This window comes from Condylura cristata, unplaced genomic scaffold (assembly GCF_000260355.1).
Source record: "Condylura cristata isolate star-nosed mole 26May11 unplaced genomic scaffold, ConCri1.0 scaffold00035, whole genome shotgun sequence".
In the NCBI taxonomy this organism is placed as follows: Eukaryota; Metazoa; Chordata; class Mammalia; order Eulipotyphla; family Talpidae; genus Condylura; species Condylura cristata.
The window spans coordinates 7544062-7563435 of NW_004567136.1; the positions used below are offsets into that span (position 1 = coordinate 7544062).

Here is a 19374-nt window from a genome sequence, read left to right on the forward strand (position 1 = left end):
TCTGGTGAATCCTCTCATCACCCCTGTACCTCTGGCCTGTACCACAGTTCTGTATGCACAAATAAATCATTAAAAAAAAAAAGTTCTGGCCCAAAATAAGTTCTATGTGAGTACTTATCATTAGTGTTTCCTGTAAATTTTGGTTCACAACAATCTTTGTAGCTGCATTAGTATAATTCAGTAAGTCATTAAGTCTCTGGTAAAGAGAATTCAAAAATGTAAGAACAAATAGTGAGGGTGTAATTACCATCACCTATTTTATATGTGGGGAAAAAACCTATCTTACAAGTGACTCAACATTTTCCTACTGTGATGGTTAACCCATTAAGACTTTAACACCAAAAAAAAGTTTATTAAATCTTAGTACTTATCATATATCCTACATCACAACAAAGTAACTCCTTACAGTCCAATACATCGTTTATCCAGTATACTTCTATAATTGAAAACTTTTGTCAGAATCATATTCACTTATATCTAATAAATTTAACGAAAAAGAAAACATCCAAATGATAGTAGAGCTATGAAAATTTCCCCTTATTGAAGCAGATTTTTATATAGGGAAATAGGCTTTAAAAATGTTTAGGATTTACTCTCTTACACTTTGATAGCTGATCACAACAAAAGAATGAAGAATGAAGTAGTTTGAAAATTCTGAGTATTAAATCAGACTATATTCTTGGTATTCTCTAAGGAAGAAAGCCTTAGTCTGTGTGAAGTACCCTCAATCAACTTCCAGAGACTAAAAACAACTGCTGCAATAAACGAGCAAAGCAGTTAGCAGGGCTAAAAAGGTGGCTGCCTGTTCTCATGAAGCCAGCAGAGTGTCTACTTGATGATAGTAGCAAAGTCAGCTACAATTCTTTGTTTAACTTAAAGCAGTGGGACTTTCGAAAAGAACATTTTTAAAATAACATGTCATTTTAAACATACTAGTACTCTCCATTTCAAGGAACTACTATTATGAAATGTTTTATGATGATCTCCTAACTTACAAGAGTATGAGAAAAAATGCATTAAGATGAATGTTATATGCAAGTGATAAATGCTAAATAATATAAAATAATTTACAAATGATATAAACATAACTGGGTGAAAGGATTTGGCTAAAGATGTAAACATGTGATTTTACTGAAATTAAAAAAAAAAATGTCACATCAAAACCTTCAAGTACATTCCGGGGGAGGTTCACAATAGTGAGGCCCTTTAATTACAACTGCAGGCAAATTAAGTAACAGAGAGGAGCATAGCTATAACTGTGCTATTCTTTCACTTCACATTTCAAACAAATTGCTAGAAGGTAACAAGTTTTTTAAAATAAGTATCAAAAATTCTATAGTAACTATCTAAATCAATTATTGTCCAAAAAGGAATGTATAGCTCTCTTTAAGGCAAAGAAATATAGGGGAAATTTTCAATGAATGTTCCTAACTATTAACAATCCATGTATTATTAAACACAATAAGTCTAACTATCTTTTTCTAGATCTTAATCTCAATTACATCAATAGAACCTGCACGAAACTTTATTTCTTCTCTCAACATTAGCACAGCTATGTGAAATGAGACCATTTCACATGGCATTAGTACTTTCACCAAGAAAGCCCTAATACCCTAAAGTTTCTGATGTTAGAAAACTAAGTCAAAAATTCCTGTTTTACAACACTAAATACCAAAAGACAAATATAAACCTAGTTAAAATGCTATTTAGATATAGATGCTGAAGTCTTTATATGATTTTGTACCAAGAAAATTAAAATGGAAAGTATACTGGCTTTCCTTTTTGAAATATTTTTATTTTTGCACAGAAGAACTGGGGTGTAGGCCAGAGATGCAGGGGTGGGGTGTGTGTGAAAGGATTTGTCAGAAACAGTGGCGAGCAGAACAGACAGACCAACTGAAATCCACTGCTGAGAGGAGCAGAAGCGAAACAGGAAAGGCCTGCTGTGTCTGGTGGGTCAGCTCCCTGGCAGGGACAAAACTCAGGCTATAGTGGTAATAGTGCTGAGACTTTATCTGTAAGCCCTGGTTTTCCGTTCTGAAGATTATATTTTAAAACACTATTTCTACATAGATGAATCTGCTCTAAATATTTCCTTATCCTTATTTTAACTTCTAATTAGGTTGGCAGAACTGTGAGCAAAAGGCAGAAGATTGAAAAGAGAAAATAAATCCTCACCTCAGTACAAAAGCACTATTAATACAACTTAAATACTATTTACATCATTTTCTTCCATTTCATTAATGTTCCAAGTTGTAGTCAGTGACATAATGAAATGATTAACTCATCAAAACTAACTTCTGCACAAAATGATAGTTCCTTACAATCTTACTTTTAAAAACTGATACAAAATACATAGATGAAATGTTAGATTTTACTGGTATACATGGTACCATAGTCTAGTTTGTTTTGTGTGTGTGAAAAGAATGTTTATAATGTAAGTGGACACATTATAATATAACGATAACCAGATCCTTCCATGTAATGACTTATAGGAAAAACATCTATAATTGATTTCTACTTTGTATGTAAAATGCATCCTGCAGTTAAAATTGTCAAATGGAAGAATTAATTATTGTTTGTAGTTCCAGCATTACTAAATATATGCGTTACCTCAACAATATCCGAGTTGGTTCTGCTTTCATGAGGTTCATTATATTCTGTGTACTTGAGAAGAACTTTGTCCATATCAGTGCTGGCATACTGAAACAGTTTGTTAGAGCTGTTGAAAATGATGAGTGCTATTTCACAGTCACAGAGCACACTAAGTTCATAGGCTTTCTTCATCAATCCAAACTTTCTCTTTGTAAAAGTGACCTAGACAATCCAAGAAAAAAAGGTGTATTTTTTATTAAAAGCATGAATAGTACTTGAATGTAGTTTACTGGAAAATAAACTCTTTTCACTATTGAGCCAGGTTTCAAAAGCAGAAATAATGCCCAGTTTCATGCTGCAGGTGAGCATCTTTCTCCTCAAAATCTTTAGGAGGTATTCCTTTATCCTTGACTGCACTCTACTGCAAAGGAGACATCTGATCAGTATTATCATCTATCTTAAAGTTATCATTAGAAACCACAAGTCCCACTCCCAAGTAACTCATAGTCAAACTTTAATCCTTGAACAACTAAATACATCCACTAATCTAACTCGTGTCTGTCACCCTTCCAAGGCCCTCCTACTGCACTCACTGTAATTCTGTCTATAATCAAAAAATCCCATAACATCCCCAAATTCTCCTCTCAATATTTCTCTAAATGAAACTTGTAATCTGATGTCCTCTCAATTGCAGGCCAACTCTTGTTTTTTTTTAAATATCATAATCCCTATACTCAGGGGTGTGGAGATATCTCCTTTTGGCTCCCTATCTTCCCTTCCAAATTATTTTTCTTTCCTTCTTCAAAAGCTCCAGATATTCTGAAGATTATATTATGAATTACACAATGATCCCATCTGAGGTGGACACCAAATAAATGATTCCAGTCACTTTCATTCATGGACTGATAAATGCATTCTCTTTCTAGCCCTATTCTTATCTCTCCTTACTTTAGCACCTGCATAAAAAATTGCAAATACCTTTGCCACTCAGTTCCTTTATCTCCCACACCCTCCAAATGACCACCAGAAGTCAACTACCCAGTTACACCTTTAACTCTGCCATCAACTATAGTCAAATCACCTCCAAATCTCAATTTCATGCATTCCACTTTTTCCTTTTCAGCTCTATTTTTTATTATCTCTTCAGAATTCAACTTTTTAATAAGCAAGTCCTCCAAACCACATAACTCAGCATTTCATTACTACCTATTCTTGTGTCCTTTCTCCCCTCTTTAAATTCCATGATGTACTACTCTCTTACAAACATGTATTAGATCTTTACCCTTCTATCAATAACATCCTTGCCAGGGTCTGATGCCCTATAAATGCACTCAACTATCCCTGTCATCTTTATGCAAGCAGCTTACAATTCCTGGAAACAGGTACACATACACAGTTTCTAACCTAGCCTAACTCTCTTGCTCTCTGGCCCCACCCCAACTTCATATTCACTCCACTTTAACTCATACCACACCACTAACCAACAACATGATTTTCAAAACATAGGGATTACCTAACCAAACTGACCAAAAGCTGGGTCTTAACATGTTTCAACATTTCATATGACTACAATCAGAAGCAAGCTAAAAGTCATTAACTTTAATAACAAAAAAAAATCTCCATTATCTTAGAAAGCAAGCATTATATTCTAACGATACATGGATTAAAAAAATTTCAGTATAAATTTCAAAATATTTTCAATAGAAAAATGACAGATTTCTAAAACTTGTGAAACAGAGTTAATCAATCTGTCTTACATTCACATTTCTCTTTACAGGGAAAAAAATTAGTTTTATTTGAGATTGTTAAGGAAAAAAGGAAAGCTGAACTGTCCATGATTTAAACTTCCATCTGAAGAAATGTAAAAGAACCACTGTCCAAAAGCAGGAAGACGGTATCAAGAAAAACCCAGAATTAATGAAATTTAAAACAGCTATACAATAAAAGACTAAAGTTCATTCTTTGAAAGGGTTAATAAAACTCTCAGCAAGACCAATCAACTAAAAAAAAAAACCCACAAGGAAACACATATACTACACAAGCTTTTCTAGAGAACATGTCCCAACTTCATTTATAAGTGAACTACACCTTGCTGTAACTTCACAATGGGATTATAGCAGGAAAAAATTCCAGACCAGGGTCTCCCTGGTGGGGCAAGGGTTAAAGTCTCAGTACTATCAAGCCATTCCCAGCTACTGAAGCTGAGTTTGATTCCCAGCCACGGAGCTGACCCACAAGGTGCAGCAAACCAGACCTCTCCTGTCTCACCTGCTGCTCCTCTCAGCAGTGTATTTCAGTAGATCCCCCTTTTCAGCTCCCCACTCTGTCTCTAGTAAATCCTCTTACCCCCTGCACCTCTATACCCCAGTTCTTAAATGCATAAAATAAATCCTAAAAAAAATTCCAGGCCAATCTCACATACAATTTATGCAGTAACATAATATAGTAAAATAATTTGTCATTGTTCAAAAGATTTTCTTCAATTAATTTACCAAAAGAAAACATTATTCCCACTAACCTATCTACCAGGTGCTCTGTTAAGTTTTGTCTCCAATTAAATCAGTATTACCAGGTGAACTACTCAAACTCTGCACAACAGATCTTCAGCATTGTTTTGGAAACTTTTCCTGATATCTAACCTACCCGGAGAGTATCATTCTTTTCTACATGCATTTAATCTGTACTTCATGTAAAATAATCCATAAAATTATTTTCTCTCAACCAACAAGTTGACAAACTTTCTTAAGAGAGCCAGAGAGTAAAGATTTTATTAGACCTATGGGCAATACAGTTTCTGAGACAACTAATCAACTATACTGTTGTAATGTAAAAGCAGCTATAAACTATATATAAAAAAATTAGCATGGCCTACTCTAATAAAGCTTTATTTAAAAAATAACAACAGGCAGTCAGCCCAAGGACCAGTTTGCCAACCCTCCTCTATATTCTTCCAATTTCTGATCTCCATATGTCAGTAACATAATAACCCTAAATTTATAAGGGTTACTGACACTAGCACTAAATATTGAGTTCAATGTATTTTGTTAATTACAGCTAAGTATTACACATAAATGTTTTATAATAATTTATAATAATAGTTGTTTTAAAAAATCACAGTATTTGCTGCTTAAGCAAAAACTCACTGACTAGGATACATTCAATAACTGTAGTTACTGTGTTACCTAAATTATAAAAGAAGATAAAATTTAAAACAATGATCAATATATATATATAAAGCCAGCAAGCATAATCTAAATGTTAGATCTACATAATAGTGACAGTACCGCAATGATTTTACTTTCCATTTTTTGACTAGCTATATTTTCTATAACATTTGTGAAGTGTGTAACAATAGGGAAAACAAATTTCTGTAAAGATAGAGGGAAAAATACCAAAAATTTGTAACTGTTAATACTTTTCACTTAGTTTTGGAAATAAAAAATTTAAACCTGAAATTAAGAAAGACTCAACCATTCTATGTTCCTTTTAAAAATACATATTGGGCCCTCCCTGGTGGTGCCAACAGGTTAAAGTGAAGCACTATGAAGCTATGGCAGCTACTGCAGCAGGAGTTCAATCCCCCTGCAGGGGGTGACCACATGGCATAGCAAACCTCTCCTAACCTGCCTGCTGCTCCCCTCAGCTGTGTACTTGTCAATCAGCCTGTTCTGCTCCCCACTCTGTGTCTGGTAAATCCTCTCACCCCCTCACCCCCCACCGCATCTCTGGCCTATACCCCAATTCTGTATACATAAATATTTAAAAAAATAAAAATACATACTAACATTAATGAAACAGATACATTAAAACTTTTGCCTACCTGTCGATTCCTTTCATCCATTATGCGTGTGATCTGTATTTTCTTCCGCCCCATTTTTAGTCACCTTTTCTTCCTTATATTCCAAATACTTAATTCAGAAATTAATTTCCTTCAATACCCTAATGCATCGTATAGAGTTCAGTATTGCAGCTTCTAGTCCAAGGGTTACAGCTGTAAAATCTAAAAGAAAATACAAATTTAAAAATTTTAAATTCTATAAAACATGTTAGTATTATGCAAGTTTCAGGTCTATGTTGCATGCAGGATAATAGATATAGAAATTTAGCTAATTCAGCTATAAAATTTCAGTACCTGAAATTTCTGGTTACATAAAGTTAACAATTTGAAACCTTTCAATTTTACCTCTAAAATCTCATGACAATTTTCATGTTTCTAGTTCTGGTAATTATAACCTCTGAGTTTCTGAATGCATATAACAGCAACAAGAACCAACACTAATAGATTTTTCTAAGTGCCAGGGACCTTTCAAAGTACCTGATAAGAACCAATTCACTTCTAACTGTAATCTTTTGAGTTATTTATAATTATCATTTGCATTTTATGAGGAGGGGCACTGAGGCACAGAGATACTAAAAGACCTGTCCAACATCAGTTAACAAGAACTTAGGATATGAACTCAGGGAGAACCTCTCCTCTTAAACATGATCAAATAGCTTTAAAAAGTTCTGATGGCTTTTGCATGAAATGATGAAGTAGCTAAACTGCTTTTGCAAACTCTTCTTGCAAGGGCCTAATCACCAGCAAAATTAGTATTTGCTGATATCCCGAAACTCTTTTATTTCAATAACAGAGTAACTGAAAATGAAATTATATAATTTGCTATAAATCTGAATGAGTCATGTCAAAAGCATAATGCTTGCAAAACTTACATAATGACATTTATGGGTAGATAGGAGAAAAATAGTAACTTCTCAGGGGGATTTTGCTGAACTTTTAGTATGGTGCATGTACATCTATAAAACTTCAATTTACAGTTCTAATCCTGTATTTTTGCTTAAATCTGGCTTTTTGCTCAAAACCCAGGGTACTTTCATTTCTTACAATGACCACCATTTCTTGCATTGCTTCCCTTCTTCATTCATACAAACATTTATCTACTAACAAAATTTGTAACGTATTATCTAATCACCTGCTTGCAATATTTTCAAACACTTAACTAGGTATACAGGATTAGGTATTCAAGAAAAATTTTTTTTTTATTTCAGAGTTAACAGTCTATAGGACCAAAAAGGATATTAAGCAAACCATCACAGAAATAAGCTTGTATAATTCAAAATTTTAAACTTCATCTGTCTGATTTAAATTCATGGGTCAGGGAATATTTCCCTGAAAAACTGCCCTATTCAAACCTAGGTATAAAGGCAGAGAACCTAGGTATATAGGCCGAGAGAAAATGTGCAAAAGTCTCATGACATATGGAGTAGGGAATACTAGTAGAACTGAAGGATGGTTAGTCACTGATGGGAACCAATCAAACAAGTAGCTTTGTTGTAGCTTATTTTTGTTTCCTCAACACAGTACACTGTAAACAATCTAAGTCAGCTTCCTTTAAATCATGTTCCCTAATAGATCACATTGTACCTAATTCCCATTATGACAACAATTTGTGCTGTAGTAAGCCACAAAAATATTCATAATTTTACAAGAGAGATATTATACCTATAAAATAAATGCACCATAGTATTTTGTGTAATATGAAAAATTCTTCAGTTCCAGACAAAAACCTATGACAGTGACATTGGCTGCTTCAAGACAACCTTCTGCTGAGAACTAAAGACAAAAAAGTAGTGTTTAAAATCACCAGGCGACTTTAAAAGACAGTGAGGATTTACACAGGTGAGGATTGATGTCATGATTAATATCTAGAAGAAACAGGTGAGAATAAATGTTAAACTAATTTCTCCCTCAAGCTATTTGGAGGCCAAGAAACTGAAAAGCTGAGCAGTTTTCAAGAGTTGTATTAAGGTAACCTGAACATTAGTTAAGAATCTGTCATTAGTTTAGCTAATGCTAGTGAAATCTTTATTTAATTCAGCAAAAGTAAATATAAGCATAAAGATAACATCACCAAAAATTAAAATCATCTTATTTTTCATACAAAACGTGTAAAAACAAAAAAATAACACATTCAAGACCTGACTGAAAACCAGGATTTTAAAATGGCAGTAGAAATAGACACATAGTAGATTCAAGTAATGATAGTATTAAAAAAAAGGACTCTAAAATAAAGTAACTGATTGTACAAAGTATTAGAATCCAAAACAAAGAATTTCAACAGACAATACTTGAAAGTGTGGAGTACATGGAACCAAAAGATACAATTTTTTTAGATTAAGATATCAACAAAGGAGTTTAATAATATGTTAGATACAACTAAAGAATCAATAAACCAGAAGATAGGGAAAAAATAATCTACATTGAAGTCCAAAATATACAGGAATGGAAATACAAAAGAGTTGCGGGGGGGGGGGCAGTGTGAATGGAGAAAAGATTCAAAATACAAGCAACTTGAGTTGCAAGACTGAAGGGGATAAGACATGGGGAAGAAGTTTTTGCCCCTATTAACTCCAGCAGCTACCTAGAAGCTTAGCATGTATCATTGATATTGAAAATAAATGGCCACTTAAAGATTTTGTAGTTCTAGTTATTTAGTGATGGATCATTCCAATCCAAAAAATGTTCCCTTGACATTATATTTATTTCAGTCATAATGATATACACATGGTGTATCTAACATGTTCATAAAACCAAAATCTTGTAAGTCAAACTGAAGACAGAAAAGAAAGTCTCACAAATAACAACCATACATTGAATCACATTTATAGTCTTCAAAACTAGTTTCCTTTGCAGTTCTAAATAAAGCATCTCTGACACTATAGGTTCAATGCAACAAAAATAGTATGGCCTTTACAAGAATAATATGTGACCTGGGCACTCAAAACTGCTAAATAGCAGCAGTTTTAGATAGAAGTCAGATAACATCATAATCACATGCAAAAGAAAAGGCATTAGTGACTGTCACAAAGCCAAAGTAAGAGAAAATGCAAAAGTAAACTTCTTGGTTTAACTACTCATTGCTTTCTAAAAATGCAAAAGTACCTTAATGACTATTTCAAATTTTTCTCACAACCTGCCAACTTACCAAAATTCAGTAACTGTTTCTGCTGGCATAGTGAGACAGGTTTTTTTCTTTACGTAATAAGAAGCCCTGTGGCCACAGCTCTCAATAGTGTAACCATTAACCAAAAGAAACCAGAAGAGCATTATTTTACCGGCATTCAATACCCAAAAGACATTCCACACCATCAAATGACAGCAAAAAAACGAAGGTAGGTGATTTTTTTTTTTTTTTAGGATTATGCTTTAGACTAAGTCTTTCTGCAAAGGAGTTACTGAAAAGGGGCAATTATTTTCTATTACTTTAACCAAAGCCAGATGCTAAAAAAGAAGTTAACTATATACTAAATTGAATTGCCTCTTGCGCTGGTTTTTAGTAGGCAGTAACAAATACTGGTATAAAATAAAAGTCTTGCTGAGTCACATGGTAGCTCCATTTTTAGTAATCTGAGGAATCTCCATACAGCTTTCCATACTGGTTGGATCTACCCAAAGGACCCAAAAACATTAATTCAAAAGGATACCTGTGTGTCCTTATGTTTATTGCAGCACTTTTTACAAGAGGTAAAATCTGGGAACAATCAAAATGCCCAAAAACAAGATGATTGGATCAAGAAGATGGACCACTACTCAGCAACATGGGTGGAGCAAGAAGGGATTATGCTCAGTGAAATAAGTCAGAAGGAAAAAGAATATCATCGGTTGGTTTCACTTATAGGAGGAATATAGGGGAACCAAATTAAGACACAAGAGGGAAAAATAATGATAACAAAACAAAACAAAAACAATTATAAACCAGAAAACACCCTGCAGGGGAGGGAGAGAGGGAGGAACTAGAAGGAGCAAGGGAGGAACACAGGGGACTGTGGTGATGGCACAAGAGCGAATTGGGGGAGGAATTCGATGGGGTCTACACATGGGGGAGGGGGAGTAAACACTGTTTTAAAATGAACAATGATGTAAAATATTTATGAATATTTTATATATAAAAATAAGTAAAAGTCGGCCCTCCCTGGTGGCGCAGCGGGTTAAAGCACTGCACTAAGAAGCTTAAGCCACTTCCCCATGAGTTCAATTCCTGCCTGCCCCGGAGGTGACCACATGGCACAGTAGACCTCTCCTGACCCGCCCGCTGCTCCCCTCAGTGTACTTCGTCAATCTGCCAGTTCTGCTCCCCACTCTGTCTCTGGTGAATCCTCTCACCCTCGCATCTCTGGCCTGTACCTCAGTTCTGTATGAATAAATAAATCTTTAAAAAAATAAATAAGTAAAAGTCTTGAACGCTGGTGCTAAGAGAAGACAATATTAAAGATTAAGATTTACTCTGCTATATCATTTATTACCTTAAATTTTCGTTTCTCCTCTCAAAACTGTGTAAGAAACAAAACCACGGAGAAACTAAGAAAATTAATGACTGAATTAAGTAAGATCACAACACAACCCTATGAAGATACCAACACTTACTTACTGACTATAAAACGCTAGTCAAGATGTCAGTATTATAACACCAAAACTATGCTTGACTCCTACTACACTTTCAGAGCAGACTTGACTTTGTTGTATGTCACTTATCACAAGTGTAATTATTAATTACTTGTACAATTAAATGTTTTGTTTTTTTTCCCTTACCAAGCTGGAAGTTCAATGAGAAAAAGGATCAAATCTGTTGCATTTGCCTCTATTAACTCCAGCAGCTATCTAAGTGCCCTGTGAGAACAGATGTTCAAAAGTTGCTTAGTTACTGAATGAAAGCAATGTCAAAGTGTAATAAAGATTTCCTGAGGGGGTAGATAGGTAAACAGGGTAAAGGGGTATAAATATATGGTCACAGATACAATTAGACTTTTAGTGGTGAACTTAATGTAGTATAAACACATGTTAATTTTCAATGACACACACCCAAACCTTGGTATAATGTAATACTACAGCTAGCTAGCTAATCTATCTATCACAAAGAAAAGTGTTAGGCCCTAGGCCATGAAAACACTCTAATAGCTAACCTTTGGAAGGTAGATAGCGGTTCTTCACTGAAATGCAAAAAGGGTACATAATTAACATTGATCTACATGTGCCAGTAGTTCTATTAGACATTAAAGTGTTTGTCTCATTTAGTATTCACAATAATACTGTGAAGTGGTTAGCATTTACTCCATTTCCTACATGAAGCACTAGGACAAATTCACGTAAGCTAGAGCTGACATTTTGGCTCTAGTGCCATGTCTTTCTGTAACAGTATAGTCTGTATACTGTACCTAATTAAGTACATTAGTCAAAAATGTCAAGGGGACATTTTCTGGATGGGTATAAACCATCTTTAAGTAACTAGAACTCCAAAATCTTTAAGGGGACATTTATTTCCAATTTCACGATACATGCTACTTTTCAGTAAGAGTATTAAGATTATTTCAACTGAACTGTGTATGGTTGCACCACAGAAACCAGCGCTTTAGAAAGGAATACAATACTGCACTATGTGCTCTAACTCCAATATCAGAGGGCAAAAGGCTATCAAAAATACAAAGGGCATAGGAAATGACAAGCTCAGAGTTTCTAACCCCCTAAAAGATTCCCTCTCCCAATCCCTATTTTCACAACTGTGATAACTTTTCCTGCCCACCAGGAATATTTTGTTAAGCATCTGCAAAGGAACCTCAACTGCTACTTATTTTCCACTAGTATTCCTGCTTCAAGGTAGCCTACAAGGGGAGAGAGCCAGAGAGAGAGGTTCCTCCCAACCTCAATTCTTGAAGGAATCACAGCTTCTGGATTATGAACAGTACTAGGCGGGAAGGGAAGTGGAGTGGGGGCAGCTATGTGAGTATATTTTAGACCACTGAGCTCTCACCTGTTTACTATTTATGCACAGAAATGGATCTATAAAATTGATTGATAAAAGGGAGCACTGTTCAATTTAAATGGAAATTCAACTGAGGAGCTAAAGCAGAATTTGCATGCTTGAATTTACCTTTGTTTCACAATAAAAATATCAAGTCATAATTGCAATGAATGTGCAAGCAAGACTAATTTTTTAAATTTGCCCCAATTACTATGATGGCTATCCCTAGTGTAGAGCAACAGTTTCATCACAACACCAAACTCCCTATGCAGACATGAACTGGCTATGTGTGAGGTGAAGTGACAAAAATCACATAAATGAGTCAAGTCCTGATTGTATTCAATCTACACCCTGCATTTGACAGCTAAATTTATAATCACTTCCATAAGGATATTTTCTCTACCATTTCTGTGAATTTCATGGTTTTCTTTTATTCATAGTTGATAAAGGCACAAGAAGAATTTTATATCCTTCAAATTTCTACTATGAGGAATAAAATAGCTATAGGAACACCAGGAAGTGGGGAAACATATCTGGTTTACATGAGCAAAGAGTTTTGTCTCTATTGCTTGGGTATAATTATTAAATAAGACCTCTCACATTCAAATACATCTTGGTTTAACCATAAGTCAAATCATAAGTAAAAAACAGGGGGCTGTTTTCATGTGTGTTTGTTTTTAATTGAGTTCTAATTCATGTATCATAGAACACACCTTTTTAAAGTATATAGTTCATATGCTTTATTTTCTTATTCAAAGTTGTGCAACCATCCTCACTATCTAATTCTAGAACATTCATCAACACCAAAAAAAAAAAAAAAAAATGTCCATTAACAATCAATCTCCATTCTTCCCTCTCCCTAACTCCTGGCAATTAGTGATCCACCCAACCTCTATGGATTTGCCAACTCAGGACATTACACTAAATGGCATCCTGCCCTATTACGCAGCCTTTGTGTCTGGCATCTTTCACTTAGCGAGATGTGTTTAAGGTTCATAAGCACTAAGTACTATCAGCACTTCATTCCTTCTTCAGTGAGTGATATTATATTTTATGGCTATTCCATGTTTTGTTTAACTCTTAGCAGCTGGTTCAGATACATGATTTGCACATGATTTGCAAATATATTCTTCCATTCAGCAGGCTGTTTTTTTCACTTTGTTGATAATGTGCCTGGATGCATTAAGTCCTTTAATTTTGATGAAGTTCAATATTATCTATCTGGCTGTTTATCCTTTGTTGTCATCTCTAAGAAACCATTGCATAATTCAAGGTCATAATGAGTTAGGTATTTCTTACATTAAACTTTGGTTCACTGAGTCAATTTTTGTACACAGTGTGAAATAAAGAACAATTTCTTTTTTTTTTTTTTTACATTTACATCTAGGTTTTCCAGCATCATCAGTTAAAAGGTCTTTTTCCCCCAGTGAATGTTTTTGACAACCGCATCAAAAATCAATTGACCATAAACATATGGGCTAATTTCTTGATTTTCAATCCCACTCTACACCCATAGGGCTGTGTTTACCCTAAATCAGTATTACAGTGTGGACTAGTGTAGCTTTTATAGTTAAGTTTTGAGATCAGAAGTGGGAGTCATTCAACTTTATTATTTTTAAAAGGTTATTTTGGCAATTTTTGGTATCTTGAATTTCCATATGAATTTTGGAATGTCTGTCAATTTATGCAAGTGTCAGCTAGGATTTTAAGGTGAATTGCACTGAATCTATGTGGGGAAAATTACAATCTTAATATTAAGATTCCCAATCTTAACATTATTAAGATTCCCAATCCATAAACACAGTATATGTGCATTTAGGTCTTCTTTAAGTTCTTTCAACAATGCTTTATAATTTTCAAAAGTACAAGATTTGCATTTCTTTTGTTAAATTTATTCCTAAGTACCTTAGCCTTTGACATTACTAGAAATGGAACTATTTTCTTAATTTTAGTTATGGGCTTTGCTGAGCATCTTATATTATCTATTGATTTCAGAAACCTGCGATGGTATTTTTAAAAAGAATAATTATAAAAATTTACTGTAAGTATGAATACCCTGAGTCATTTAATTACCTACTAGAAGAGTGGGAATCAATCTGAACAAACACTGGTAGCTATCCACTTGGCTAAAATTATCACCTTGAAAATCAGAATCTAGATATTATCAGATAATTATAATCCCAATTCAGTCTCAAAAATGCAAGTACATTATTTACACACATACACACACAATTTCCTTAAAAATATATAAACAAAACCACTTTCAGTAAAACTTGAGGAAAACAATCGTATTGTGTTGAAATGCAAGCAGAAGTTCTTTGTCCTTGTAGAATTATCTTTCAGTTACTTTTTTTTTTTTTAAGATTTATTTATTTATCCATACAGAACTCAGGTACAGGCCAGAGGTGCAGGGGTGATGAAAGGAATCACCAGAGACAGAGTGGGGAGCAGAACAGGAATATCAACGAAGTACACTGCTGAGGGGTGGTCAGGAGAGGTCTGCCACACCATGTGGTCACCTCCCCGGCAGGTGGGAATCAACTCATGCGGAAGTGGCTTTAGCTTCTCAGTGCTGTGCTTTAACCTGCTGCGCCACCAGGGAGGGCCCTCAGTTACTTTTAATATAGAAACATTTTTCTTTGTCTCCTCTAAAACAGAATGTTTTCATTACAGTTTACAAACAATTAAATCTAGGCAGAAACTGAAATACTAAATTAATTTAAGCTTATCATTAAACTACTGTTATGGAAAATGAAGCATTCCACTTTAGCCAAAACTGTGCTTGTTGTATCAAATTACATCTTTTAAACATAATGATATTTGTATGAACACAGCAGTGGCTATTAGTATTTCAACATGGAAAACAGACTGTATTCTGTATGTAAAGCTTTTATACTTGCAGTCACCATTTGAAAATGCAATTTTGCTGTATTTAACCTCCATAAAAGGGAGAATAAAGGGAGAATAAGCACTACAAACATTCAGTTTAATTTTATAAAGTTCTGACATACAATATAAATCTGTAATATTTTAAGTAAAATTCAAAAACACTAACATCTCATTCAAGAAATAAGATCAAAAAATGTATAAAACAGAACTGAGAGGCCCTCCCTGGTGGCATAGCGAGTTAAAGCACAGCACTAAAAAGCTTAAGCCACTTCCGCATGAGTTCGATTCCTGCCTGCCCCGATTCTCACCACATGGTGAGGCAGACCTCTCCTGACCCACCCGCTGCTCCCCTCAGCATTGTACTTCGTCGATCTGCCAGTTCTGCTCCCTGCTCTGTCTCTGGTGAATCATCTCACCCTCCGCATCTCTGGCCTATACCCCAGTTCTGTATGAATAAATAAATAAATCTTTAGGAAAAAAAAAACAAAACACAGAACTGAGAAAGTAACCCTTCACTAAGTTAGAAAAGGAACTGCCCAAGTATCATAACAGATACTCTACCCTGCAAAACAAACCAATGAATCAAAAAATGGTGAGAACCGCTATAACTCAAGGTCACTATGAACACTGCTGAAAGCTGTACCCCATATAGAAGACAAGATATTTAGGGACTGAAATGTTCTCTATTTTTTAAGTCTTGAACCCTAGCAGAAGACATCCACCTAGCAAGGACTCTCTGTGGCTAGCTACAACTCTTCTAAAGAACTACTTGGTGGTGTTTGAAGAGTCAGAACAACTGAAATTCCAAATATTGGTGCCACTGGCTGAAATGATAACCCTGCAACATCAGTTATGTGTTAATGTGTAAAGTCATCAATATATAAAAATTTAAGTAGGTTGTGGAGCAGTCATCTAAAGATCTAAATAGTGATTTAAAAAATGGTCTCATTCTATGTTATTTAGATTTCTCTGACTTTACATGTGTGTGTGCACACACATGCACATATGTATTGAATGTTTTGACCCTATGTTTTTAGGGTGAGATGTTCAAAATCTGAATTGTAAAAAATAGCAGGCTTGCGGGTTAAAATGTAAAGAGCCTATCTGACGCTATTGTTATTAGAAAAATAGATAGACTTTATTTGACACAACATAAAACAATTATGTACTGATCACATATACTTATATTAAAGCATCTTAAGCTCAAGCTGCAGAAATTAAATATGATGGAAGTAATTTTTTTAATGTCAATATCACTCCTTTCATTTAATTGTATTGGGAGTTCAAAGTTTCTGTAAATCATGCTTAAAATAATACAGATCATTAGTATAAAATGATGTAAATTATTACTCATGGTAAATAATCCAAACTACTGACTACAGATATAACTTCAAATTTTTTATCAGAAGGACCAATCCATAAAAATTACATTTTACTTCTAGATACACCAACAAATTGGCCTATGATTTTCAGTGATTAATTTCTTTACTACTTCAATTAATTCTACATAGTAGAGCAAGAATATAGCCTCAAACTCTTACAGAAATTTGTGAAGCTATAACCACAAGGTATCCAGAGTTCCTTAGAAATAGGCACAATAAAAATCATGAGAGAGGAAACTGTCAACTGCTTATACTAACACCAAAAAACCCATTCCCAGGTAAATCACATCTACATAAAAAGAATGTCTTGTCTTCAAGTGAGACACACAAGAGAAATAAAAAGCATAGCAAGGCAAGATAAAAAGAAATGAAAATGATGTCTTAGTGCTGTCTACATCTTTAGAGCCTAACGGAAGAAGCACACTAAGACTTAAACATGATTCAAAATATGACAGCTGAAGTTATACCTACAGCTGTCAGTAAGGTTTAGAGAAACTGTTAAATTCTAAGCTATGGGCATAGGAAGGGCTAAATTCCTAAAGTATTTTAACTAAAGTCCAAGTTTTTACTGTCTAGCAGACAAAAATTTATCTGAGAAATGTAAATAAGATGAGAAAAGAAAAAATAAAAATTCAAACTTTACATAAGAATAAACAAGATTTGTATTTTAAAATGTGAGTTAAATGTTGTTATTCCTTTCCAGCCTATGCATGTTTAGGTGGTCTATGATTCCACTTTGAATTCATTTCTGTATTTGGTCCAAGGTAAGCGATGCGGTTTATGTCTTACGTTTGAAAATCACAGAAATGCCAGAGTCATTTTAGAAAATATTCTATTTTTTGTTGTGGAATTTCCTTGGCACCTCTGTTGAAGATCAGCTTACTATATTTGGGTCTCTGGATAATTTGCTTCAAATAAGAAAATGCTTTTCTCCTCGTTCCCCAAATTGAGGAGTACTATTATCTTTCAGTCAAGATTTAACAACAACAAAAAAGAAAACCACACAGCCAGAAGAAACCTTAGAAATCAGAATAACGAAGAAACCTTAGAAATCAGAATAACATATGTTAATAAATAGCTCATTTTCTACATTCATAAAATTTCTACCATTTAATTACTCAAGGAAAATGTCAGACTTTATGTTAAATAACAAAGTTATTTTTAGAATGACAAAAACAACAAAAAATGTCTTAAATTACCTTTCCCAATATTTTACTGGCATAACCACTAGGCTCGACCAATGATGTCTAATATTTAAAATGCTAGTATTAAATATAACATAACAAAGAATATCCCCTACCATTTTTCAAAGTAATATTGTTTTTAAACATTCTAGAACTATATAATTTATTTCTCTTTCATTTTGAGAAGGTGAAGATTCACTCATAAAGAACTTTTGAGGCAGACTACACATCTTACTTACATATTTGACCCATAAATTTAGACTAATGTTAAGTATTTAAATCAAAATGGTCGACTTTAGAGCTTTGCAAATATGAACCCATAATTTAAGTAATGCAATAACTTCAAAGTCACCAAAAAGTCCACATTTTTAAAAGACCTCCTAAATTTACTTTATAAGGTGACCTTTTCCACCTTTCAAGAAATAAGGCTAATCTGTCTCCTTTGTCATTCATTTCAAAATCCTTTCCCAGTTTAAGTAATGCATGTCCTCAAACCCTCCAGAACTTTTTTTTCAAATAAGGGTAACTGGTACAGAAAATGGAAGTGGGAAATACTAAAGAACCTGGGATTATCTCAACAGTGTGAGATATGAGAATCTATCAAAACACATATGTACTTCATACTTCAGCTGGATTTACAAATTTCCTTAATTAATCTACATTAATTGCCAACATAAATTCTAAATTATTCCCATTCAGACTCACAAGACAGTATGATATAAATAAAAGTTCATTGTGTTTATAACATAGAAAAGGGAAAAACATCTTACTAGAAATGATGCATTCAGCAAAAAGTGCACTTAGATATGATACTTGCAGAAAATTCTTCTTTTTCATAAAATGCAATTCCTTAGTAAAGAAAAAATATGAGTTAGTATTTGTTGGTGATGCAAAATAAAATTAACTATACTTTTCATTACAAATTCCAAAAGCCAAGCCTCTTCTAGCAGATAGCTGCACAAAAGCTTCTGAGTAATAGGCAAATAGGATTTTTTTTTTAAAAAAAGTCTTTTTGTTTGACTAACAAAAAAATGTTTTTAGTAAATTGAATATTTCTAATGTTACTAATTCATTTTTCTCCCAAGAAGTGTTACTTAATTCCAAGCAACCTTCACAAATTGGTTTCCTAGGTCCCATTCCCCCATCTTCTGTATCACACTGTACACTTTATTAATATTGTTTTTATAAAATAGTGGGAAAATGTTCACTGTATTTTAACTGTTATAGAAAATTGTCAGTGGATTAGTTATTGTACTGCCTTAAAACATTTTTCAAATACAATGTGTATACTTGTAACTTTACTATCTTTTAAAGGGAGAAATGGCAATAATGAAGGCATATTGCCAACCAGAATATAAAATTGAGCTATGTCAAAATTGCTTACTGGTGAACAGTAAGTAATGGATTGCTTAGAAACAGGCTGAAAAGTAAAAGATAATAAAAAGCCACCACTCTTCACCCTGACTGGCCAGGATCAATTATGATGTTAAGTTCAAATATTCGGAATTACATAGTTGAGTGATTCTATAC

General features: G+C 33.9%; 1 protein-coding gene across 5 annotated transcripts in view; it reads right to left on the reverse strand.

Annotated features, from left to right (window-relative positions):
* Positions 1 to 18694, reverse strand: part of MEF2A (myocyte enhancer factor 2A) — a 62926-nt gene extending 44232 nt beyond the window's left edge. For all 5 annotated transcript variants that reach the window (XM_012732761.1, XM_004693092.2, XM_012732759.1 and 2 more), the window contains exons 1-3: positions 18615 to 18694; positions 6416 to 6595; positions 2614 to 2817 (exon numbers count right to left, since the gene is read on the reverse strand). In XM_012732761.1, coding sequence (XP_012588215.1) covers positions 2614 to 2817; positions 6416 to 6469 — 258 coding nt within the window. In that variant the 5' untranslated portion in view covers positions 6470 to 6595; positions 18615 to 18694. The remainder of the gene's footprint in view (positions 1 to 2613; positions 2818 to 6415; positions 6596 to 18614) is intronic.
* Between the last annotated feature and the right edge of the window lie 680 nt (positions 18695 to 19374).